This window comes from Ochotona princeps, chromosome 10, assembly GCF_030435755.1.
Source record: "Ochotona princeps isolate mOchPri1 chromosome 10, mOchPri1.hap1, whole genome shotgun sequence".
In the NCBI taxonomy this organism is placed as follows: Eukaryota; Metazoa; Chordata; class Mammalia; order Lagomorpha; family Ochotonidae; genus Ochotona; species Ochotona princeps.
The window spans coordinates 66,810,639-66,835,524 of record NC_080841.1 but is presented as its reverse complement, the minus strand read 5'-3'; the positions used below and the strand labels follow the sequence as shown (position 1 = coordinate 66,835,524).

Genomic DNA, 24,886 nt, shown 5'->3' with positions numbered 1-24,886 from the left:
CACTATAAACTGCTAAATACTAAAATGAAAATAGACACGAGACAGCTGAATAGAACCCTATAGCCACTTTAAGGTGTTTAGCAGCCGGTTCTATATATAAACTAAAATTGAAATGTTAATGAGGTAGTCACAGGATGTGGTTAAGAACTTGCATTTTTTAATATATTGGTTACTCAATATCATGTCAATGAATTCCATAATGTTGTAAATTGTTGTTGATGTTATGTTGGGGCTTTTAGTTGATCGGGTTAATATTCTGCCAGCTCTGTCTGCCTTCAGACCAGAGATGGTCTCCCCAAGAAACCGTTGAATTTTTCCAGACAACAAGATGCTAGACTCTATGCTTGGTATATGCTGGCAATGAAAGAATCTTGACTGAATTTGTACTGTAATACTGCAACAAGGTGGAGGAATCCACCAAGGGGGGAGGGTGCGGGGAAGGGTTGGGGGAATCCCAGAGCCTATGAAACTGTGTTACATAATGCAATGTAATTAATGAAAAAATAAATAAATAAAAATAAAATACAGTTCTCAGACATATTTATCACTAAGCAATGTATTATTTAGTTTTGTTTATTTCTAAGGTTTCCTGGCTTGGTTGTTTTTTTTTTTTTTAATCCCCCCCCAACACACACCGGCTTTTCTGTTTCTGTAAAAGTGATATGATTAAAACTATAGCATTTCTTTAGAGTGAGGGTATTGTAGTGAATCTGGACTTATAAGAGTACAGAATATCACCTGAGGGCTTATTAAAGTTACTTAAAAGTTTCTGCTTTGTTTAACTTTAGTATTTATTTTTCTGAAAGGCAGAGTGAAAGACACAGACTTTTGGTCCACTCCCCAAATACCCTCCAAAGCCAGGCTGGTGCCAGGCTGGTGCCAGGCTGGAGCAGGTCTCCCAGCTGGGTTGCAGGGACTCATGCTGCTGAGCCATTACTGCTTTGCCCCAGGCACGTTAGATGCTGGGGCTGGGTTGATGCCTGGCATCGTGAAATGTGACTCTAGGCATTCCAAGCAGCAACCTGACTGCTGTATCACAGAGCCAGCCTCTTCTACTTTTGTAACATAGGCCTCCCGGGAATCACTTCCTGGAGGATCCACTTGTACTGAAAGGAGATTGTTATGTTCTACAGATATGTCGGAACAGAAAATAGTTTGGAGATTATATAAATGATATCTGTAAGTCTTATTGATGTCTCAGTCTTTGATAAAGGATAAATAAAGGCTTTATCTGGGATATTGTTCTTTACATAACATGACTGGAAAAGTTAAATTTAATGTCATAGTGAAAGTTTAGCATGTTCAAAACAATACTAGGAATTTTGGAAGATATTAGTTGTAAAAATAAATGTGAATGTCCTCAGTTGAAGAATTCTTTTTCAGGACTTCTAAGTAACTTATAGAAGCAGTTTGTTCATTAAAATATAAACACATTATTAGCATATAAAAGACATTTGATGTGGGGAGAATCCCAGTTCCTATGAAATTACAACACAATGTAATTAATGAATAAATTTAATAAATAAAAAAAATAAAAGACATTTGAGTTTTATTTCCTTTGATTCCAAAAATAAAGGTTGGTCATTCTTCTAGAAAGGACAGGGGAATTTTGGTAATTAGTAAAGAGAAATTAATCATTTCCAACTCATGGCTTAAGCAGTTCTCTCTGAAATGGTTTAACTGCTTAGACAATGGGATAGAAACGTGAAGGCTAGCGTAATATTTGAGAATTGTGAGAAATGTAGTTTAATAGTAGCACATATTCTGATAAGAACAGACTGAAGAGTTTTTTGTGATCATTTCATTGAGGGCCTTAAAAGACCCAACTATTTGTATAAAGGATCTAAGAAACCTGTTTACTGAGACTTAACTGATGAATACTAAAATTGTTATTGTTTCCTTTTATCTAGTCACATTCTTAATCATATTTGTTAACTAAAAGGCAGTTTTGTCTATTTTAAAAATTGCTGTATTCCTAGGGTAGAGTAGTCCCTGGCATGTAGCAAATATGCATAAAATGTGCAATGAATGAAAGGATTTTGGTTTTAAAAGAAAGAAGGCTTTGGTTGTATTTTATAAATACATCATATTGTTTTGGTACTTCTGTAATGTATCACAAACTTCATTGTACTTATTTGTCATTCTTTTTCCACTTGGGCTCCTATAACCCAGTGGTCATCCATTTCACAATTTATCTTTACTGTAAGGTTTATCTATGTTCTGTGATCTTACTGACAGAAACCATAGCCTCAGAAATCTGATTTTGACTTAATGTCTCTTTTCTTGAGGTGTAGCATTGCTTCAATCCTTAATCTTTAAAAGAAAACATTTTTTTTTTCATTTTATTGTGAAGAGAAGACACAGAGGGAAAGGAAGCTTGTTCACTTCCTAACTGCCTGCAACAGTCACAGCTAGGTCCAGCTAGAACTAGGAGGTAGGCATGTGAGTTTCCCATTAGAGTGGCAGGGACCGGAGTACTTGAGCTGCCTCCCAGGATGCACATTATCAGGAAGTCACCATTGGAAGCAGACCTGGGCTTGGAGCCCAGCACACTGAATTAGGGATGTGCTGTGCCAAACACCTGCCCCTATTCTTTAGTCTTGTCTGTAATCATTTCTAAAAATATATGACATCATTGGAAAACTTTCTGCTGCTTAGTCCCCAGTATATTCTTCTGATTGTCATACCTGTTAAAATATTATTTTAAAATGTCACCTTTGCTATTACACATTTTTCTAGTTTTGAATAAGTTATTAATTGCACAGATTCTATGTATTTAAAATAAATAACAAGTTGACCTGCATGTTACCTATACATATTTGTATTAGTCACTGCTTGCTCTAGAGTTCATAGTCTGCATGTTAATTTATATGGTCTCTCCTCGAATTACTATGGTGCTACACGTGAAGAAATTCCTTTCATTGTGACAAGTATACAAGTATACTAATATGTGATGCTAATAATAGGAGTGATGGGTATATAGCAACTCTTTTTCTTACCATTACACAATTTGTTTTGCAAATTTAAAACTTAGGAAATAAACTATTTGAAAAATAAAAGAAAATTGTAATAATATCATTCTGCTTTCCCTTCATTGTGCAATGGTTTCCATATAATATCTAATGACACCTGTTAGTTGTGTTTATCTTACTTTAAGCAAGTTATCTGTTCTGCTTTTGTTGTTGTTGTTGCTGTTTTTTAACTTGAAAGGCAGAGAGAGGCACAGGAAGAGATATCTTCCATCTGCTGTTTTACTCTACAAATAGCACCAACAGCCAGGGCTGGGTGAGTCCAATGCCAGGAGCCTGAAGCTCCATCAAGGTCTCATGGGCCTAGTCACTGGAGCCATCTTCTCTTGCCTTCCCAGTTGCAGTAACAGGGAGCTGAACTGGAAGTCGAGCAGCCTGGGTTCCAACTGTCACTTGTATCTGGGATTCTGGCATTTCAGCTGGCAGAAATTGAGAAAAAATTGAGAAATTGAGAAAAAAAAGAAGTAAATCTTTACATTTTTCTACATATTCTCAATTTTGCAGAGTTCCCTCCTTGCCAGATTTTGCCTAGTGTGCCTCCTGTGTGTGATAGCACATATTCCAGACGCTCTGTCCTATGTGACCTTACAGTTAGTGCTGCTTCGTGTATACTTCAAACTTTTACTACCAGTTCTATAGACTGTTTTCTGGCAAGGATCACTGTTTATACATTTTTAAATTTGAGCACAGTGCCTTAAACGTAGTGAACAAATGTTTTTATAAAGTATGTAATCATAACTGAAATTTGTTCTTTTATCTGAGTAGTTGAACAATCTGGTATCACATCTAGTTGTATGAACACAGTCCACTATTAGATGTCTCCTTTACATCTTGTAGATTACCAACAATTTTCTTCTTTTAGGCTTTTCTAATTTTGAAAGTTGGTACTCCTAAGAAGTTTCTGCATATGTTAAAGGGATTACTTCCTAAAACAAAAATATTTTTTTAGTCATTTAGTTATATGTCTAAGCCTATATGGAACCATTGATTTTCCTTAAGTCCTCTTTTTTTTTTTTTTTTAAAAGAAGATCTAATATATATTTGAAAGGCAGAGTTACAGAGAGAGAGTAAGAACAGAGACAGTGAAACAGAGAAATCTCTCTAGTGGGTCATTCCGCAACTTAGGGTCCGCTAAAGCCCTGTTTAAAATGTAAATACTGGAATCGTTATTTCTTTTTTTATCCTTTCCTTTCTCTATCTCTCCTTCACTCTGTAAATCTGCCTTTCAAATAAAAATAAAATCTTTTAAAAAAAGAAAAAAGAGATGGTATGTTTCAGAGGTGCCCCAGTTACTATCCATGATTTAAGACAAAGTCCGTGGTGAGAATTTGATAGGCCCAGAGCACTCCTAACCGGCAGAATCCATGCTGAAGAGTGGCCTCTTCTGTAATAGCATCTCTAGTCAGGCATCGGTCGCTCTAGGAGACAGCTAAGGATGGTGTGGCCACTTTCTTGAGTTCACCCAGAATATTGAAATTTGCAAAAAATCCGGATGTTATTGCCAAATAATGTAATAAATGCCTTGAAACTAACACCTAATCCAAGCATTTGTTTCTAATCTTCCAAGGCCTTTTCCCATCTCACCTGAGAAGTAGCTGCTTGTAACATCTTATTTTTATTTTTAAAATGTTTTCATCCATTTGTCTACTTACTTATATCTAAGTCATTTGATTTCTTATACCACAATATTCCAAAGTACATAATAATACTTATACACTGTATTTTGTATTGATAAAATTACACATTTTTTTTTTAAATCGAAGCTCACCTTGCATTGTAATTTAGAATAAAACTTAAAAGATACCTATATACGCTGGTTATCTTGGGAAGTCCTCTTTAGACTTTTTGCTTGTTAAGAGTGTCATTTTAAAGTAATGAAAATAATGAAAAAAATGATAATTTTTATGAAATAGTTGGTGATATAAATACAAATACAAAGTTGACAGTATGACATCCTGTGTGTTGGTCAAGAGATGCTGAAAAGTTCATTATTGATGATTCATTTTTAATCCATGTTTTTTTCCTCATGTGTTTGTATATCACTACAGCTAAAGAAGTAAACAGGTCATGGCACGTTTAACAAAAAGACGACAGGCGGATACAAAAGCTATCCAACATCTTTGGGCAGCCATTGAGATTATAAGAAACCAGAAGCAAATTGCCAACATTGACCGTATTGCAAAGTAAGTAAATGTAAGCAAAAATATCTCTGTAAAATATCCTGTAAGGCTCTCCAAAATACTTATTTTTTTTCCTGCTAATGTATTAAAAAGAACTAAAGTCACTTTGTGTCATGGTGTTTTTCAACAAATACGGCAGCATACCCAAATAACTTGTATTTATTTAGGTTTTTTTTAAGACATGAGATAAGTAAAATATCAATATATACTATTTATGATAGTTTATTAGCTAAAAAGATTTTTAAACACTTGCAAACCTTAAGTGTCTTTTAAAGTAATGAATCACTATTTTTAGAGTGAAACTGAGCAATTTGTTGTTCATTACTTTTTTGTAGGTTTATTTATTTAAAAGACAGAGAGACAGAGGGAGATCTCCTATCAAACTGGTCACTCCCCAGATGGCTGCAGTGGCCATTACTATGCCACTCTGAAGCCAGGAAGCTAGAACTGTGTCTAGGTCTGCTCTGTGTGTGTCAGGGACCAAGTGCTTGGTCTGTCACCTGCTTTCTTTCCGTGCTCATTACCAGGAAGCTGGGTTGGAAGCAACAAGCCAGGACTGGAACTTGGGCTCCGGTGTGGGATGCTGTTGTTATAGGCAGTATCCTAACTTACATGGCCACACTGCCAGCTCCTCATCACTTATCTTAATGTAGGATGAGTATCGGACATGTAGGAAGCACCATTTTACTAGTTTATAACCCTTTGAAGAAAAAAAATTTTTTAACAGTTTCATTCTATGTCTTAGTAGTAATAATAAAAGGACATTCAATTTTAAATTTTCCTCAAAGAAAGAAATTTGTATTTCCCCCTGGTTTTTAATGCTATTTATTTTCATAGACAAAGATTCAGAATAGAAAAAAAAGTTGTCTGATGAATCCTCTTTTTACATGTTACATACTAATTACAAGGAATTATTCAGTTAGAAACATTGGTTTTGTTTTGGTATATACCCATATTTCTCTGGGTATTTTAAAATTATTTGTTCTATTTGTTTGTTACTAGAGAGAGTGTTCCTATCTGTGGGTCATTTCCCAAATGTGGCTAGGACCAGGCCAGGCCAGAGATAAGAACCAGAAACTCGTGCATGGGTGGCGTGGACTCAACTGAAAGTGTTACCACTACCTCCCAGTGTAGGGTTGCAGCTTAATTCTGGGCACTCTGAGAACATCAATATTACAACCAGTCTTCACTACCCTTCCCTGTATAGTTTTATTTATTTATGTTTTGAAAGGCAGAATGACAGAGAGAAAGAGAGGGACGTACTGTCTACAAGTTCTCTCTCTGTATGACTGCAGTGGTGGAGGCAGGGCGAACCTGAAGGTGAAAGTTAGGAACTGCCATGTGAGTGACAGGAACTGAGGTACATGGGCGATCACCCGCTGTTTCCCAAGTGCACATAGCAGGGGTCTGGGCTGGAATGGGAGTAGCTAGGACTTAGACCAACACTGTGCTGTGAGAGGTCAGCATCCCAGGAGGCAGACTAACCAGTTGTACCACAAAGCTGGCCACTCTGTATATTTTTAAAATAAAATAAATAAAAATAATTTAACTTTTTAAAATGCTTGGATGATTTTTTTCATTAATTTGGATAAATTTTCTTTAGATACACATCTTTTGCATATTCTCTACATTTTTAGATGTTATGGATAAAATGGATGACAGATTGGTTATAAAAGCTCTTTACATAAAAATGCCTTTGATTTTGGCTTTAATAAACAAGTAGCAAATTTTAGTTCACTATGTTTTGTCTTTTGTTTTCTGGTGAAGATTATAAACTTTACTTAAAAACAAAGAAACATGAAATTGAAAGGAGGATGGACAATATGCTGTTCTAACTGTATCCTTATTTTTGTGTTTTTTTAAGATGACTAAGTACAATTCTTAGGTTCCATGGGTAGAGAAAAATAAGCAATAGAGTAACACTGTGTGGAAAATAAGAATAAGTAATACATTACCATGATTATTATGTTTCTAAATAAGCAAATAACTTGGGGGCATAGTAGCTAAATCCATACAGCTTATACTGAAATAATATCTTAGTTTTCATAAAATTGCAAAGAATAAGAAGCATAAGTATCTTCTCATAGGTGAAACTATTAAAAAGTTTTAATGTATAAAAATTGTTTATACAATTTTTTGGAGCAAGATACAGTACCTTGGATAAAATAAAACTCTTGTAGGCTTTACTGAACTATTTCAGTTTTTCTAGAATGTTGTGTTCTTAGAAGCCTTAGGTACATTCTCTAGGAAGCCTCAGAACCTACCAGTGTGAGTGAATGTTGATGTCGGGTTTTAACTTTCTTCTAATGTGAGGCGAAGAGAATGAATTTATCCAGTAATGGTTTAAATTTCTCTTGGATTATCCCGACATCTGTGTGCATACATGTACATGTATTTTACACTGTGATAAAAGGCACAGATAGTTAACATGACTGCATCTCCCTTCTCATTTGGTGTTGAAGATTGTTGACGAGCGGAGCCGTCCTTTTTTTCCTCTCTGCATTGGTGCAGGCTTAAATGTTACCAAGGCGTATTTCTTCATGTTACAAATTCTATCGTTTTTAAACCAAATACAAAGAAAATGTATCTGCCTTCAAAATAATCTTGTTTTTATCAGATTCATATGAAAATGGGAGGAAAAAAAGAAGGAACAGAAGAAAGGAGGGAGGGTGAGAAGGAAAAGGCCAAAGATGGTGGGAGATGGGAAGGGGAGGAGGCCGCAGGAGGGAATCAAAGGTTCATTGTTTCAGAGTGATTCCCATTGTTTCGTCTGCCTCATCTCATCTGAGAGTGATTCTATATTCCTTTTTCTTACAGTGGCTTACTTGAGAGAATCCTCTACATTTTCATAACATTAATCACATTTATAATTATTTTCCTACCAGAAAGTCAGCTCCACGAAGGAACTGTCTAGAGAATTGCCTAACTAGTGCTTTGCTCCTTGGTGAATGTTAATTCCCTTGCTTGTTACCTTGTCCAAGGTAAGGAAGCAGCAGTGGGTCATGCTAGAAAGTCACGTGGTCTGCTCTAAAGTGGGGTATTTTTGTTTTGCACACCTCTTAGGTAATTAGTTTTCAAACCTTACATTAGTTTTAATTCAAGCTTGTTTGGTTATGGTTAAATCTGAACATAGTGACATCCGTGTTTGAAATACCTTAGTTTTCTGACGACTGTAGTAGAGAGAGCTATTGTCAAGATGCTTATATAAAATTTCATTCTGTGCTTTGACTGACGAGTGACTCTATTATAAAAACAAAGATATAAAGGCTGCATAGCTCATCATGATGTACCCCTTAGCCCAGTATATCCTTAACACTCTAATGTACATTTCTGTGATAACTTGCTTCTGCTTGTTTTTGTTCTAACCTAGGATTTTCTCTCTCTGTTTTGTTTTTGTTTTTGTTTGATGATGGTTTTCTTTGGGACTTATTTGTTAAAGAACTGAGTCATTTGTTCTGATGATTTCCCATAGTTTGGCTTTTGCTAATCACAACCCTGTAGTTGAATTTAATCTATTAATAAGTCCTTTCCATTTCATGGAAATTGACAACTGCTTAGAAAGGTTTAGGATTGCCAGTCAGATTATTTCATAGCTGATAGTATGCCATCAGGAGTTACATGCTGTTGATTCTTTTATTGTAGCCTTTGATGCTAGGCCAAGTAATTCATTAAAGATGCAAAATGGTTATTATTTTATCATTCTTTAAACTGGAAAATTTTATAAGGTCATCATCTACCATTCGGTTACCCTGTAGTATGGTTCACATAGGAAGAGTGAAGTAAGTATTTCATTTTCTTTGTTTACTAGTTTTCAAAACAGCATACTCTATTAATAACCAATTAGTTTTTTAAAAGTGTAATTGGGATTCGTACAATGAAATGGAGTTGCTGTATTTCAGATCATAGCTGGCACATCCACTGCTGATATATCCTCTAAATCTTTCCCCCTAAAGTTCCTTCCTGATTTCTCATATGACAAGGTTTCTCAGACTGATTTTGTACATATCTTGCCCTGGAATTGGAGCTACCCATTTCTCCATGGGTTCTGTTTTTGTTTTCTGTTCGTTTGTTTGAAATTTGAAATTGCATTTCAGTAGCACTGTATAGCCATTCTGTATGTTCATTATTGATAGGTTGGTCTTTCTTCGAGTGGACAAAATTAAGAAATAAAATGCTTTTAAAAGATAAAAATGCCTCATGAAATCATACAGATGTTTTACACTTAAATTTGTGACTGTTGGGTTTTCTTTAACTATATTTATCTGTTATCTGACATAGTAAGATTCATGCTTCTTTAGGATTTCATGACTGATAAAATTTTAGAATAGCATATAATTCAGTTATTTTATTCAATATACAAAAAATTACTTGAAAAATTACGTATACATGTGTATCATATATAAAGTAAGTTTTTACATAGTGTATGAGGGTACTTTAAAAAGCTTGTATAAAAATGGAATTAAAAGTATTTGGGGCTAACATTGCAGCACATGAGGCTGAACTGCCACCTGTGACACCAGCAGCCCTTGTTGGAGTGCCAGTTTGAGTCCCAGCTGGTCTACTTCCAATCCAGCTTCCTGATAGTACTTGGCAGGCATCAGAAAATGGCTCAAGAATGTGGGCCACTGGGTCCTGGCTTGGGCTTGGCCCGGACATGGCTCTTGTAGCCACTTGGAGAATAAACTAGTAGTGGGAAGACCTCCTCTCTTGCTCCCTCCCTCCCTCTATTCCTTCCTTCCTTCGTTCCTTCCTTCCTTCCTTCCCTTCTTCCCTTCTTTCCCCCTTTCTCCCTTGTCTCCCTCTCCTTGTGTGTATGCATGTGTTGCTTTTTCCTTCAATAAATAAATACTTTTCAAAACAACAATGTTCATTTTTCATGGATGTTTTTGAAAACCATTGTATGAAAATATCTTGTTTAGCTTTTATTTGGGGGCTTTCTAGTATGTTGAAATTTTCCATTGAGATTTTTTAATCTTTTTTTTTAAATAGTTTCCTTCTCTGCAGCTTTTGTTTATAACATTGGCTGTGATTAATTGTATACCTTCTAGTTTAGACTTCATTTCCAAAGTGATTTTCTTCAAATGCTTTCTATGTTTTGGGTTTTTTCTAATTCTGCTATAGAATTTTTCATATCTTCTATGATTTTCTTGATTTCTGTGTTTTTGCAGTATTGGGCTATAATCGTCCTCTGTTTTGTGGGAGAACCTTCCATGGCATACCTTCATTGTAAGGGTGTTATTCTGCTCCCTTAATCCTAGTCCTTGTCCATGGGCTATTTTGGTGTGAAATCAGGTGTTTTGAATTTGTACTAAGAGAAAGTGGTTCTGAATAGTTTTTCTATATCTGGGTTAAAAAAATTCATCCCTACGCTGTTTTTTTAAATGTCTAAGATATTACATCATAATATATGAGTTTCCCCCCTATTTTTCCCCTGTTCTAACTGAATCCAGTGGTGATTGATACCTTAGCCCTAGCATTCACAGGGCACATGATGCTCTAGCTCTGCGAGACTGGGCCGTGAGTCATTTAAAATAGGAATGTGTGATACCCAATCCGGTTTCAGTTGTTCTCAAGTTGGCCTCTTGTGCTTCCCAGTGAGCCAGAGGTTTATTTTATCCGCCTGTGCTCACTCCCATTGGATCCTCTCCTGTGCCCCTTTTCTCCTACCCAGGTTTTAGTGCCAATTGGGATTATAGCTCTTGGAGATATGTCCTCACCGTCTCAAAATTTGGGATTAAAAAGACTCAGTATTATTGAATTGTTTTGTATATGTAGTCCTGGAGTGTTTTGTTTTCAAGATTTAAAAATTTGCTACCTCTACCATCATCTAGCGCAAAAAAGTTTTGTGATTTTTGTTACAAAAAGAAAAGGACATTTGCCTGATCATACTGGATATTTTCTAAAGTCCAAAGTCAGAGCTACAAGTCATTTAAACCTGTTTCATGTTTGTATGTAATGCTAGACATCAGAATCAATGCAATGTCCTCTTCAAACACAGGATCCTTAAGATCCTAAGAGTTGTTCTGGGGTTGTAAAAAGAACTTGCAGCTTTTCAGAGCGTTTAAGCCTGAGAGACTCATAATTAATTGTACTCCTTGGGATTGTGAATGATTTCCTTATCGTTGTAACAAAATTAAGTAGAACAAATTATTCTGATATTGTCTACCTTGCCTGTCATTTATATTTTATTATCCAATAAAAAAGTGAGTCATATACATGTTACTTCCTTTTCTTCTTTAATTTAAGCAAATTATTCACATCTAATTTTGGTAATTATAGCATTGCATTTGAGGGCCATAATTATTCTAAATAAAAATTATGACATAGTTTTAAGATATGTTTTTGACACAAGTACACAGTTTACACTGCTCTTTACTGACATTATCAGCTGTGGTCGATGGAGATCAATTTATTCAGAATTGACTTCTGTGCAAAATAATTGGAATAGTTGTTGATTTTTAGGTTTTCTTGCCAGCTTGAGTAACTTTGAATTTGTGCTTCTGGGGATTATTACGTTATGATTAACATGATTAGATGGCATTGGCTTGGAAGACTAGTCTATTGAGGTTAATGTTTCAGATTACAGCCTCAGTTAATTACATGTATTGCTTACTTTAGACTCAAATCCCAGTTAGAAATCTGACCTCTGGCCTCTTGTGACATGTTTGGCATGAAAACTTTTATGTTCCCTTAGGATCTGCCTTGTTGCTACAGATACAGAAACCCAAAGTCTAAGTCCTCTTTGTGTGTAGCTTGCCATTGAAGTTGCAGCTAAGTTTGACTACCTCTTTACTATTTGTTGCTTTTTAACTGTATGAAGCTCAACTTCCAGTAGGTATTCATTTCAATTAAACTTTACTTTGGGGCTAGGGTTGTGGTGTGGTGTGTTAGCGCTGATTGCAGTCCTGGCATCCCATATGAGTACCAGTTCAAGTCCCAGTTGCTCCATCTCCAAGCCGGCTGTCTGTTAATGTGCCTGGGAAAGCATTGGAGGATTGCCCAAGTGCCTTGACCCCTGCACTCACAAAGGAGACATGGGAGAAGCTCCTGGCTTCAGTCTGGCCTAGCTCCAGCTGCTGTAGCTATTTGGGGAGTAAACCAGCAGAAAGAAGACCTATCTTTGCATCTCTTGTTCCCTCTCTCTAACTCTGTTTTTCAAATAACTGAGTCTCTTTTTGTTTAAAAAAAACCAAAACCTTGTTTTTTAATGTTTTCTCTTTACTTCTCTGTGTTCCCTCGCACAGAATTTTTGGACAGGAGCCAAACAGCCATTAACTAAGTAACTTCTTTGAAGTAAGTTTTGAAACCCATTCATTAACGATGGGATTACATGAACATAGGGATTACATGAATTACATGAATCCATGTAGTCCCTAGCACTCTTTACAAAGATTCACCAAATTCTCATTTCTATCTGTATTGATTTTTCCCTTCTTACACTGGCAGATACATCTCATCATTATCATCCTCATTATTTTTCATCTTAGCAAGTATTTGATTCTGAATAGCCATAGTCCATAGTAAGGTTTCATCTTTGTGCTAAATTCTTTCTTTTTTAAAAAATTTATTCATTTTTTTTTTATTGGAAAGGCAGATCAGATTTATGGAGGGAAGGAGAGACAGAAAGATCTTCTATCCACTGGTTAACTTCCCAAGAGGTCGCAATGGCCAGAGCTGAGCCAACTACTTGAAGCCAGGAACCTGGAGCTTCTTCTGGGTGTCACCTGGGAGCACAGGATCCCAAGGCTTTGGGCCCTTCTCGATGGCTTTCCCAGGCCACAAGCAGGGAGCTAGAAAGAAAGTGCGGCAGCTGGGACATGAACCAGCATCCATTTGGGGTCCTGGTGCTTACAAGGTGAGAATTTAAGTATTGAGCAATTGCACTGGGCCTCATTGTGCTAATTTCTTATGACATTCACTGTGCCTTGGATTTTTTATTTTTTTCAATTTTATGATACAGTTCCATTGGCTCTGCGATTTCCCTTTTCCAAGTCCTCTCTCCCTACTAGTTTCCCCTATATTATTACAACAGTACAGTCCTTCATGAACAGTCATAAGTCTATCATTTGCTATTGAAATGTATCCTGACATTATAGGTATGACAGTTGTGCCTTGGATTAATGTCAGCTCACTTTCTGTGAATTTCTTTTCATTTCTACAGAGCAAACCTGCTGAGAAGACACATAAAGGTGTGAATTTCCATTAAAGAATACAACAGTAGTATCAGTTTCATGCAATGAGAGTTTGTTGATTTAAAATAATCCTTTAAACCTTCTCTGGAGAGAAAGTCTCTGTGAGAGGTTGGAAGGTCCGATAGAGGCAGAATCAACCTTACTTATGAAGTACATGTATAAAACTTTCCTTATCAAACTGCTTTGTTGTTGCCCACCTTTTTCTCTTGCTATGCAAAGCTGTGACTGTCCCGACTTCCTCCTTGCTGTTACCTCCTGCTGCTGCACAGTCAGGTGGCACCAGGTCTCAGATCTGGTGTTTCCCACACGGTGGGATACCATGCTGAGACTCCTGGGAGTGTCTTCCCCAGAGCCTCACAGCATGTTAGCTGGTTTTCTAAATTGTGTGTCTGTTGTTCATAAAGTCCAAATATGTAAGTAGGACATTGCTGAAAGCATTTCCAAATTAGATCCCAACATTTCTGCATGTGTTTTAAAGATTAGTTTGTTTGAAAGGCAGAGTTACAGAAAGAAAGAAAGAGGAGAAGGAGGGAGAGGAAGAGAAGTCTTCTTCCACTAGCTTACTTCTCAAATGGCCACAACACCAGAGCCCGGCCAGTCCAAAGCCAGGAGCCAGGAGCTTCTTCTGGGTCTGCCACGTGGATGCTGGGGCTCCAGTGCTTCAGTCATCTCCACTGCTTTTCTCAGGGAGCTAAATCATAAGTGGGAAGCTGGGACTCAAGCTGGTGCCCGTACGAGATGGCCAGCATTGCAGTTGGTAACTTAACTTACTAAGCCACAGCACTGGCACTCTTTCTCATTGTATACCTGGATTCTTCGCACAAAATATGCCATTTATTGAGATGTGGCTTTATCACCCGTGTATCCTATGTAGTTGTTATTTTTATATTTTCTTTATTAATTGACAAAACCATACCCTTTAAGATCCAACTCATATCGTTTCCTTTGAGATTTTAATACAATCTTAATTATAAACAACCTACTTCACTTTTGCTTTGCTGTCGTTAATACATACATATGTGTACATACATATATATGTATAGGTACGCATGTATTATGCATACATATTCAATATGTTCATTTATTAAAGTTTCTTACTTCAGTAATGTCTTTGAACAAAAAACTTCTTTTACTGATAGTACAAGCATCACTTTAAAAGCCAGAAGTCTCTTTTTACTACCTTTGGAACTTAGTGTGAATTGGGGACATTAGCAATAATGTAAAAACCACTGTAGAAGTGGTTTCAAAAAGGATTATAATACTTCATACATCTGAGGAATGAATACTTATATTGTGACATTCTGCACTGTATCTGACACTCTGGTTCAATTTTCACAGTCACTGTGAGGGGTATGTGGTCATCATCTCCATATTGCTGATCTGAGCAGTGAAACTTAGGAAGACAAACTGACTGCCAAAAGTCACTCAGCTTGTTGGTGTGAGGTCTGAAGTTTGAAAAGAGATCTGTCCAGTGTTGACGGGCGAGTTGTCCATCGTTTCAGGTTTCCTTCTGGTATTTACCAGATTCGTCTTTATATCCCTGCAGGATTTTGAGATTTCAAAATATGATTGTCTAAACAGTACTTCTGTATCACCCCAACTGTGTGAGGTGAAAGTTACCCCCACTTCTTGGGTGAAGAACAAAAGGCTTTCATAGTAGATTATTCATACTTGTTAAGTGTTAAAACTAGGCAGAACCCAGTTCTTCAGAATATGCTCAAATTTTGAATATTTGTTGGTGAAGGATTAATAAAGATGTTTAGGTATTGAATTACATTTTATTCAATACAATTTTACAAGAACATATTTCTTTTCCATATTGCAAAACTTAATTGCTTTAAAATACTTGTCAGAGTAACATAACCAAATTACAGGACATTTGGAAAATAAATAGGTAAAAGGAAAATAACCACATATAATTTATCTACCAGAATTCAAATAATGTACCCATTTTTTTTGGTACAGATTTGTTTATTTATTTGAAAAGCAAAGTTTCAAAGAGAGAGGAAGAGGGAGAGGAGAGAGATCTTCCATCCGCTGATTGACTCCCACATGGCAACAACTGCCAGGATTGATCAGGCTGAAGCTGGGAGCCTAGAGCCTCATCTGGGTCTCCCACATGGGTGCAGGACCCAAGCCTGCATGGGATGCACCAGCTATTGTGAGCATCTGAGTAGTGACTCAACAAATGAAACATCTCTCCAGACCCTACCCCTCTTGTTTAGCGTAAAAATAACCGTGCACATGTGTATGTATATGTGTGTGTTTATCTCTTTGACTTTGAAACAATTTTTTTAAAAAGATTTGTTTATTTTTATTGGAAAGGCAGATTTACAGAGAGAAGGAGAGACAGAGATCTTCTGTCCACTGGTTCACTCCCAAATGGCCACAGTGGCCAGAGCCGAGTCAATCTGAAGTCAGGAGGCTCTTCCTCCAGGTCTCCCACATGGGTGCAGGTTTTCAAGGCTTTGGCCATATTCTACTGCTTTCCCAGGACACAAACTGGGAGCTGGCTGGGACGTGGGGCAGCTAGAACATGAACCTGTTCAAGGATGCTGGCACTTGAAGGTGGAAGATTAGACTATTGCCGTGATGTCAGCCCCTCATGTAAGTTTTTTTTTAAGGCTTTATTTTGAAAATCCAAGCCACTGTGGGATATAATTTAGGTTCTCCGTAATCTACCATTTATTTATTAACAAGATCATTTTGCCTTCTTTCCACTATGCAATTTTTTTAATAATTTCTTTTTGTGTATTGGCATCTACCAAACACCTGGAACTAGTGATTGATGTATGACAGTAATCCTGCTTTCTTCAGCAATATTTTTTGAGTTCTAAGTGAATGTAAGGTCTTTTCCTGCAGTGAGTTTGTCCTTTCAACAGGAAGCATGATATATTTAATAAAATTTTATCATCTGTGCTTTTAATGAACTTTTTTTTTTCTTGAGGAAATGGTTTTCCTAGCTCTCTGAAAGTAACATCTGAATCAAGATTTGGACAGTTTCACCATCCAAAAACATTTCCGATCTTTGGTGGTGAACCTACCCCAACTCCCCAGCTCCAGGCATCATTAATGCTTTCTGTCACAGTGATGACCTTTGCTTGTTCTAGAATCGTATGTAGATGGAATTACATAATGTATTGAGCATCTTTAATCTGAAAATTCAGAATGTTTCAAAATTCAAAGCTTTTGGAATGTCTGGGTCATCTCAGATGTATTCAGAAAGTTTCACATGCCAGAACACTTTGGATTTCATATTTTTAGTTTGTGCATGGTCAGCTGGCAGAATCTGCAAATGTTCCAAAAATCCCTGCAGACTTCCCAAAAGTTATAACACTTCTCTTCCCAAACATTTTAGGTATGGAATAGTCAGCCTGAATATTGTGATTTTTCTTGGTCTCATGTTGAAATTCATGTGTTATGTGTATCGGTGATTGAGTCCTTTTCACTGCCTAGTTGTACTCTACTGCATATATATAGAAGAGTTTTCAAGATCCATTCACGTCCTGAAGTATGTATATTTTTTGCCCATTGAGGATGCAATGACAAAAGGTACATGTGCTTTCATTTACAGGTGTAATCATTGGTTTCAGTATAATTGGATAATAAAAGGTATGTTTAACGTCATTACAAAGAAGCCATTGGAATAATTTCAGTAGCAAAATGTGACAATTCCAGTTCTCCACATTTCTCTCCAATATGTTCAAAAATTTCAAGTGATTTGTTGTGGGATCTCATTATGGTTCAAATCAGTGATTGGTTAAAAAAAATTTTTGAAATTTTTATTTGATTATTGACCATGTTTCTTTCACAAATTATCAGTTCAAAATCTTTGCCTATTTTTTATTGAGTTGGTTTATTTGTAGTGCTGCTGATTCTGCATACAAGTTCAGTGATGGATCTGTACACGTATAGTTACAGAAGGAACAATGGACTGAGATGGTATCAACACTCATAGAAGCAGCAGCCAAGCTGTTTCTGGAATTACTAAGAGATACTAATTCCAAGACCCAGAAAGATCAACGTAGAAAAAGTTTTAAAATGCAAAATCATAATTGGAACCATGAATTTTTTTTAAAGACATAACTTATCAAAGTTTGATACAGTCACAACTGACTGTTTAGCTGCAGTGCTGGAATTCGCATGACTGTGGCTTCAGTGTTTAGTGAGGGGATATAACTCTTAGCCTGTAAATATTTACCTTCCAAGGAGGAGGTTGAAATAAAGACCTTTAGACAACATTCAAAAGTAAAGGAGTCCTGAGTGACTTGCGTAAGGCAGATCTTTACAAAGAGATCAAAAATGAAATCTTTGAAATGAAAACTGAATAGTGAGTGAAGAATTAATATATTTGCTAGCAAAAGTAAAATAATAGTTATATGAAATAAAAAGATTCAATTTTTGGAAGAAAATAAGCTAGAACAATTGTAATACCAATCTAGAAGCACCACAAATGATCATCAACAGTAGAATGGTTAGTCATACATTTTTACAGCAAGCTAATAAACTGCTGTAAAAGTAGAGTGTCCTACTTCAGTGTGGATTAACTTCAGGAAAATGCAAGTGAGGGAAGGAAACAGATGAGGGAAGTGCATGCAGTGTTGTCTCAATGAGGTGCTATACAAGAAGGAAAGAAGGGAGGGAGGAAGGAAGGGAAAGAGGGAGAGAAGGAAGGAAGGGAGAAAATGATAATGCTAAAAACCAAATGTGCTTTTAGGAATATATATACACAGGATGGAAGACTGACTGACTGTTCTTTCTGTCTCTTCCCCACTTTTTCCTTCCCTCCCCTCTCCGTCTCCCTCCCTTCTCCTTCCTCATGGGTGTGCTGTGCCTTTTAAATAAATAAACTTTGTAAATGAAAATTTGAATTTTAAAATTTTGTCATGTTTTGAAAATGGAAGTATAAAAATTGCCAATTTAACAAGACGTGCTGTTCTGCTTTTTAAAAAAATAATGTGTACTCATTTTGAAAGAAAAGCCTTAAAAATCATTTGGGAATACATCATAAAATTTTGCTAATCATTAAATTTTTATCTTACAGAGTTGGTGAAACATTTGTACTAATAATGTACTGAGCACTGCAGAAAATAAAGTTAGATATGGCTTAGGATTGACCATCTGGGGAGTGAACCAATGAATGGAGGATCTTTCTGTAGATCTGCCTTTCCAATAAAAATCAATAAATTTAAAAACAAAAATAAGGATGCATCGTGCTGTGCAACAGTAAACAGTCTAGCTGATAGGATCCTTTTAAACATGCAGAAAGAATAAAGGGATTTTGATTTGTATGTGTGCATGTGTGTTAATGTGCTTTGTTTTCATGTGTATATATCATAAATAGTATATTTTATTGAATCTTCATGATTCCAAGAATGTTTGGGGAACACTTAGGAAAAAAACATTTTAAGTAGAGTAAGTTAATTTGTATTGTGCGGTAAGGAAAAGATTGAGGTAAATAAAATGAAGTTTAGTGCATAAATATAGCCAAGTATAAAGCTAATGTGAGAGAACTTCAAAAAGTGTGTGGGGAAATGTACGTTGTGATGGCTGCTATTGTGGCTGTTCAGATTAAGCCAGCACTTGTGATGCCAGCATCCCATTTTAGAATGCTTTTATAAGCCTTAGCTTCCGTCTTTATAGTCTGCCTTAAAATGTTTCAAAATATTTTAAAGTTGATGTTTATTTTTTATAATGTGCATTTAATTTTTTAAAAGTTGTATTTATTTGAAAGACAGAGTTGCAGAGGGAGGGAACACAGGAGAGGGAGAGAGATACTTCCATCTGCTGGTTATTCCCCAACAGGATACAACCACTCGGAGCTTCATCTGGGTCCCCCATGTGACTATTGGGGACCCAAGCTCTTACTTGTCCCAGACCATGAATGAGCAGGCAGCTGAGTCAGAAGTGGGGCTACCAAGAGGCAACTCAGGCCACTACTGTACAGCACTCTTGAGTAATCAGGGGGAGATTTGAAGATAATATTAATTAAAATATTGTTATAATAAGGTATGCCAAACAATATTGTTTTTCTTGCTCTGTTTTTTTTTTTTTTGAACTGTAGAGGAAGCCAACCATCACCCTTGTACTATATTTCACTTCCAGATATGAGGCAAATACATTATTTTTGAACAAATGGTTCTTATATCATTATACAGATTTGTCATTTTTGCTAGCTGACTCATTCATAAGTTGATAAACATCTGGGATACTTCTAATTTAATAATGTAAAAACATTTACTGCAAATTTTTTAGAGATTTATTTTATTTTTATTTTTTATTGGAAAGTCAGATATACAGAGAGGAGGAGAGACAGAGAGCAAGATTCCATCCATTGATTCATTCCCCAAGTGGCCTCAATGGCTGGAGCTGCTGTGATCCAAAGCCAGGAGCCCAGAGCCTCTTCTGAGTTTCCCAAGCGGATGCAGGGTCCCAAGGCTTTGAGCCATCCTCGACTGCTTTCCCAAGCCACAAGCAGGGAGCTGGATGGGAAGCGGGGCTGCCAGGATACAAACCGGCACCCATATGGGATCCTAGCATGTGCAAGGCCAGGACTTCAGCTGGTAGGCTACTGTGCCAGGCCCATTTTCTGTAAATTTTATACTTAATCATTGAAATCAAGATTTTGAATTTAAATTATTTCCCTTTTATAAAACAGAAGTAGCATGAACTATGTAGTAAGTAGTGTTATTTATCACAGGAGAACTATTTCTTTCCCCCCCAAAAACACACCTGTTATACAAGTGATAGCTCAGTCTGCAACTAGTTTAAAGTAACTTAAAAAAAAAGGTTTTTCTTGGCAGTTTTAGTTAAAGTCACGGTACATACAGTACTGATCAAAATAAAAGATAATTATTTCTATTGTGACATTTGTAATAATTTCTGAAGATCAAGTTTTTGTCATGCATTTCTTATTAAAGGAAAAGAAGATTATTTTTTATTACTCTCCATAGAATCTTCAAAATGTATTTCCATTCAGTGAACACCAAATTCCTTGCTGTTTGTTTGAAAGTGAGGAAAATTAAGACTCAGCACTTACGATTAACCTTTAATTAGGGAAGCGACATGAACATTTTTTAGTTCAGCTTTTTAAATTTTTTTTTTCTGTGATGAATAAATTCTGTGCATAGTAGTTGTAGAGTGGGATAGAAATGGAGAAGAAAAATTATTATACCCTAGCCTAGGACTTGAAAACAAATTTAAAAATTAATTTGTATATAATATGGTCTCTCATCTTTCATATGCCCTTTTAAAATTATTTCCAGTGTCTTAAAAATAGATTGAGTAAACATATGGAAACACATAGATGCTCTTGGGTGATGTTGTCTGGTGTAACCCAACCTCCGCTCACCTCAGTCTGATAAGGAATTGACAAGATTTGAAGGTGAGCTTTAGTGCCTGTATGAACTGACCTCTGCCTGATCTCCTTTTTTGTATGTTGAAATTGCAAGTTTTGTCTCCTTGGCCCTATTAGGCTGATTGACTTTTGAACCTTTCAGTTGCTGCTTCTAGAATTGGCAGATGGTCTTAAATGAATTGTTTTCATGGGTTTTTGCTGAATAGTGCTCTTTCTGATTCTCAGTGGAAGCATTGAGCTGAATAATGTAGTCAAGTTTGTGGCCAGCACCTTGACTGTTGGACCCTGTGGTGCTGGAATCCTGTGTGGGCACCAGTTCATGTCCTGGCTGCTGCACTTCCTGTCCGCTCTTTGTCACGGCCGTGGAAAGCAGCGGAGGATGGCCCAAGTGCTTGTGACTTTGCGCCCATGTGGGAGACACAGACGAGGCTCCTGGCTTCTGGCTTCCGGTCAGCTCATTTCTGGCTTTTGCAACCATTTGGGGAATGAACCAGAGGAGAAAAGGCCTTGGCAATCTCTCCTTCTGTCTGTAAATCTGCCTTTCTGATAAAGACAAATATTAAAAAATTTTTTTTTAAATAATCGACTTTTACTGGTAGCAGAATACACTTTCCTGCTCTGTATGTATGGGTGTATACGTATATATGTTAAATCTGTTATATGAGCATTTTTCTCACAGTATTATTTTTAAACCATTAATTTTTATTAGCTTTATATAATTCTGAATGGAAATACCATATTTATTCTGCTATTATGGACATTTAGTGCCTTTTTCCCCTCTAAAATGATGTAAAGAACAATTTTTTCTACTTAAGTCATATATTCTTAGGTCAAAGTATTTTCTTAGAAGTGGAATTACTGTCAAATTATAAGATTATTTGTAAACATGTTATATAATGCTAAACTGTTTTTCTAAAAGGACCTTTGAATTACTGTGCAAAAACACTTAAAACAATTCATGGAAAATGAAATTAACAGGCAGATGTGTTATGGTGCAAAATAAAGTTTTGAAATCCATTCATAGTGTTTACATAATATGAATTTCTTGTGAGCTTTCTTATCCAAACTGAGAAAACTAATGCAATGTTTTGATGATTTATCAGAGGAAAATAGTTTTCTTATTTTAGTTTTAACTTTTAAGGACATGAGCTTTGTATCATATTTGTTATAAATGTTTTTCCAGTTATTTTGCTTTTAATTTGCAGAATGAAAGTTAGTGGTTATTGTTACAGAGGCTAGAAACATGTTGTACATGTCATGAGTAAATTCCTTTCTGGTCAGATATTTAATATTCTCTCCTTATGTTACTATCCCCCGAATGTCTTTTAACATGGGAGATTAGATCAATGTCCACATAGATTTCTGTTTTGAATTAATGATGCTGTTGTTTTACAAGGTTTTTTTTTTTTTCAGACTTAACCGTTTCACTGGGTCAGCTGGGTACTGGGATTGTGAGGCAGCACTGACTTTCTAAAATCTTTTCTTAAAAAGATTTATGTATTTATTTATAGTAAAGTCAGATATATAGAGAGGAGGAGAGAAAGAGAGGAAGATGTTTTGTCTGCTGATTCACTCCCCAAGTGGCCACAATGGCCGGAGCTGAGCTGATCTGAAGCCAGGAGCCAGGAGCTTCTTCTGGGTCTTCCATAAGGTGCAAGGTTCTTGGCTTTGGACTGTTCTTAACTGCTTTCCCAGGCCACAAGTAGGGAGCTGGATGGGAAACCAGGCCACCGCAACACAAACTGGCACCAAAATGGGATCCTGATGCATGCAAGGCAAGGACTTTTAGCCACTAGGCTACCATGCCGGGGCCCCAGCAGCACTGACTTTTAATACATTTATCCAGATAACCCAGAATATGTTAAAATTTTTACAGTATATGCTAATTCTAAAATTTTTCAGACCTCTAGATTGCATGAGTGGCCTGAAGATGCTTGTAAGGGACAAGAGGTTATTAGCAGCCTTCATTACGTTTTACTTAACGGAAAGCATGTCACTGTGTTTTGTGGGAGCTCATTCTCTCATATGGTGAAGTTGTGTTCTCATCAGTGTGCTGATCTCCCATTTCTAATAACATGCCGGAAGTTTCAGAGATTGAATACTTATTAGAAAGATAATTACTGCATGGAAATAGGACTCATGAATTTTTTATTTTAGTAGCCAAGTTAAGTAAACATAGGCACATTGTCTGTTATTAACTGTGTGCTGAAAATCAGTTAAGTGAGACAGACTAAATGTGTGTTTCGGCATGCCGGGGAATGAATCTTGGAACATGCAGAATTATATTGGGAGAGAGGAAATAGCTGAGGGTTTTATAGCCTAGTGGTTGGATGCACCTCACTGCTTTATAACAATTGGAAAGTAGTTTCCTGGAAGACAGAGGACCAGGCTGGGGCTTCAGATATTGGGAAGAAAATTACAGGATAGAAATGAGTAGGAGGTGAGAAAACTAAAAAAAAATTTAATTTGCTATAATATTTTAATAGTAGACATTTGTACAAAATTTCATGATTTATGCTATTTAGGTGAAGTCCAAATAGGAGACTAGCAGTCCCCTGTAAATGTGTCTCAAGCCCAAATGATTGGTTTTGCTTCGTTGTTAGAAGATAAAGTCATTGTAATGCCTTAAGCAGCTTATTTGAAAATGCAAGTCCAGGGGTGACCTTCACCGGAATTATTAGCGTAAGTATTTTCACATGAGGCCCACTACCTGAGTGGTGATCTAAGAAAATGAATAATAAAGTGGGAGCATTATTACATTTGAGGTGTTATGCAAATCATTCACCCTTCTGAGTTTATACTTAATTCAAGACAATCTTAAGTCTTGTCAAATAAATTTGGCCCATAACACTCATTGAATAGCTACAGTGATCTGAGTCAGGATAACTCTTCTTATCTTTTGAAGAAAAACAGGTTAGCATCAACCTCTCTTCAGAACATAGCAACCACTTTTTAAAGAATATGGAGGAAAGTAAGCAGTCGATTGTGTTGATGCCTCACTTTTGAGTCTGGATTTCTTCAAATTTGCCCATATTATAAATGATGAAAATATGTTCTTAGCCTTCCGATGACACTTTAATTACAGACTAGAAGACTTGTTCTGATTTGCTTGAACACAGTCCTTCCATTCCGAATGCATACAACCATGAACTTACTAGAGTGGATCAGTGGTGTCAGGAAGCACAGCCCTTCCCTCCTTCTGCGTCATTGGCTGTCCTCATAGTCTGGTTAGGAGGATTTTTTTCAACCAGTACCCCATCCTGATCCTTACAGCTACAAATCCCCTTCCCCACCTCCCGGTGTCAGCCTGCTCTTCATTATGCATCTTTTGTAGTTCCTCTAAGACCAAAATGACCATAATATATTGCTTTAAATGACTTCAGTACTCCTTGAACTAAAAAAAAAAAAAACAAACAAAAACCAATGTGTTATCCATGAAAAAGACTGACTTCTGTGGTGAATGTGTTTGAATAAAAAAGATCAGATGGACGCATCCCATGTTGGAGTGCCTTGGTTGGAGTTCTGGCTGTCCTCACACTACCACCTTTCTTATAGAACACCTGAAGAGGCAACTGTTAACAGCGCAAGTATTTGGCTTCCTGCCATCCATACGAAGGTTCTGGATTCGGTCTGGGTTTGGTTTGGACCAGCCACTTGCTGTTATAGGCATTTTTTACATGAACTAGCAGACGAGTGATGTGTGTGTGTGTGTGTACGTTCACCTTTCAAAAATTTTTTAAATTTAAAATGTGATGAAAAGTAATAAAATGCAAAGTATAAAAGTAAAAGAAAAACTACAAAAGCAAACAAATAATAAAATGCTATGATATTTTTGTTTAAATGGAATAAAAAGCTAAGTCTGGGAAGGAATGTTGTTAGTAAAAGATATGTATCAAAGCCCTATAGCAAGTATCATGTTTGTATTTATATTTACCAATTTACGTTGATAAAATACATCTCCCATTAACCATCTTCAAGTACCAAACTCTGGAATATAAGCATACCAACTATTGCTATATAGGATGTGTGTGTGTATTTTATATATTACTAGAAGTCCTAATCAGAGCAATAAAACATCCAAGTTCAGTAGACTGACAAAGTTATAACTAATGGAAGTTTAACAATGTT

At 36.4% G+C, this 24,886-nt stretch overlaps 1 protein-coding gene across 7 annotated transcripts in view; it reads left to right on the top strand.

Moving 5' to 3' along the window:
• The window catches only part of ZMYND11 (zinc finger MYND-type containing 11), a 108,066-nt gene that overhangs the window by 31,023 nt on the left and 52,157 nt on the right, over nucleotides 1-24,886 (top strand). For 5 of the 7 annotated variants that reach the window (XM_058669548.1, XM_058669547.1, XM_004588459.4 and 2 more), the window contains exon 2: nucleotides 5,078-5,212. In XM_058669548.1, the coding sequence (XP_058525531.1) occupies nucleotides 5,097-5,212 (116 nt within the window). In that variant the 5' untranslated portion in view covers nucleotides 5,078-5,096. Of the gene's footprint in view, nucleotides 1-5,077; nucleotides 5,223-16,975; nucleotides 17,014-24,886 lie in introns of those variants that run through there. The other 2 variants (XM_058669554.1, XM_058669553.1) reach the window with 2 other exon arrangements.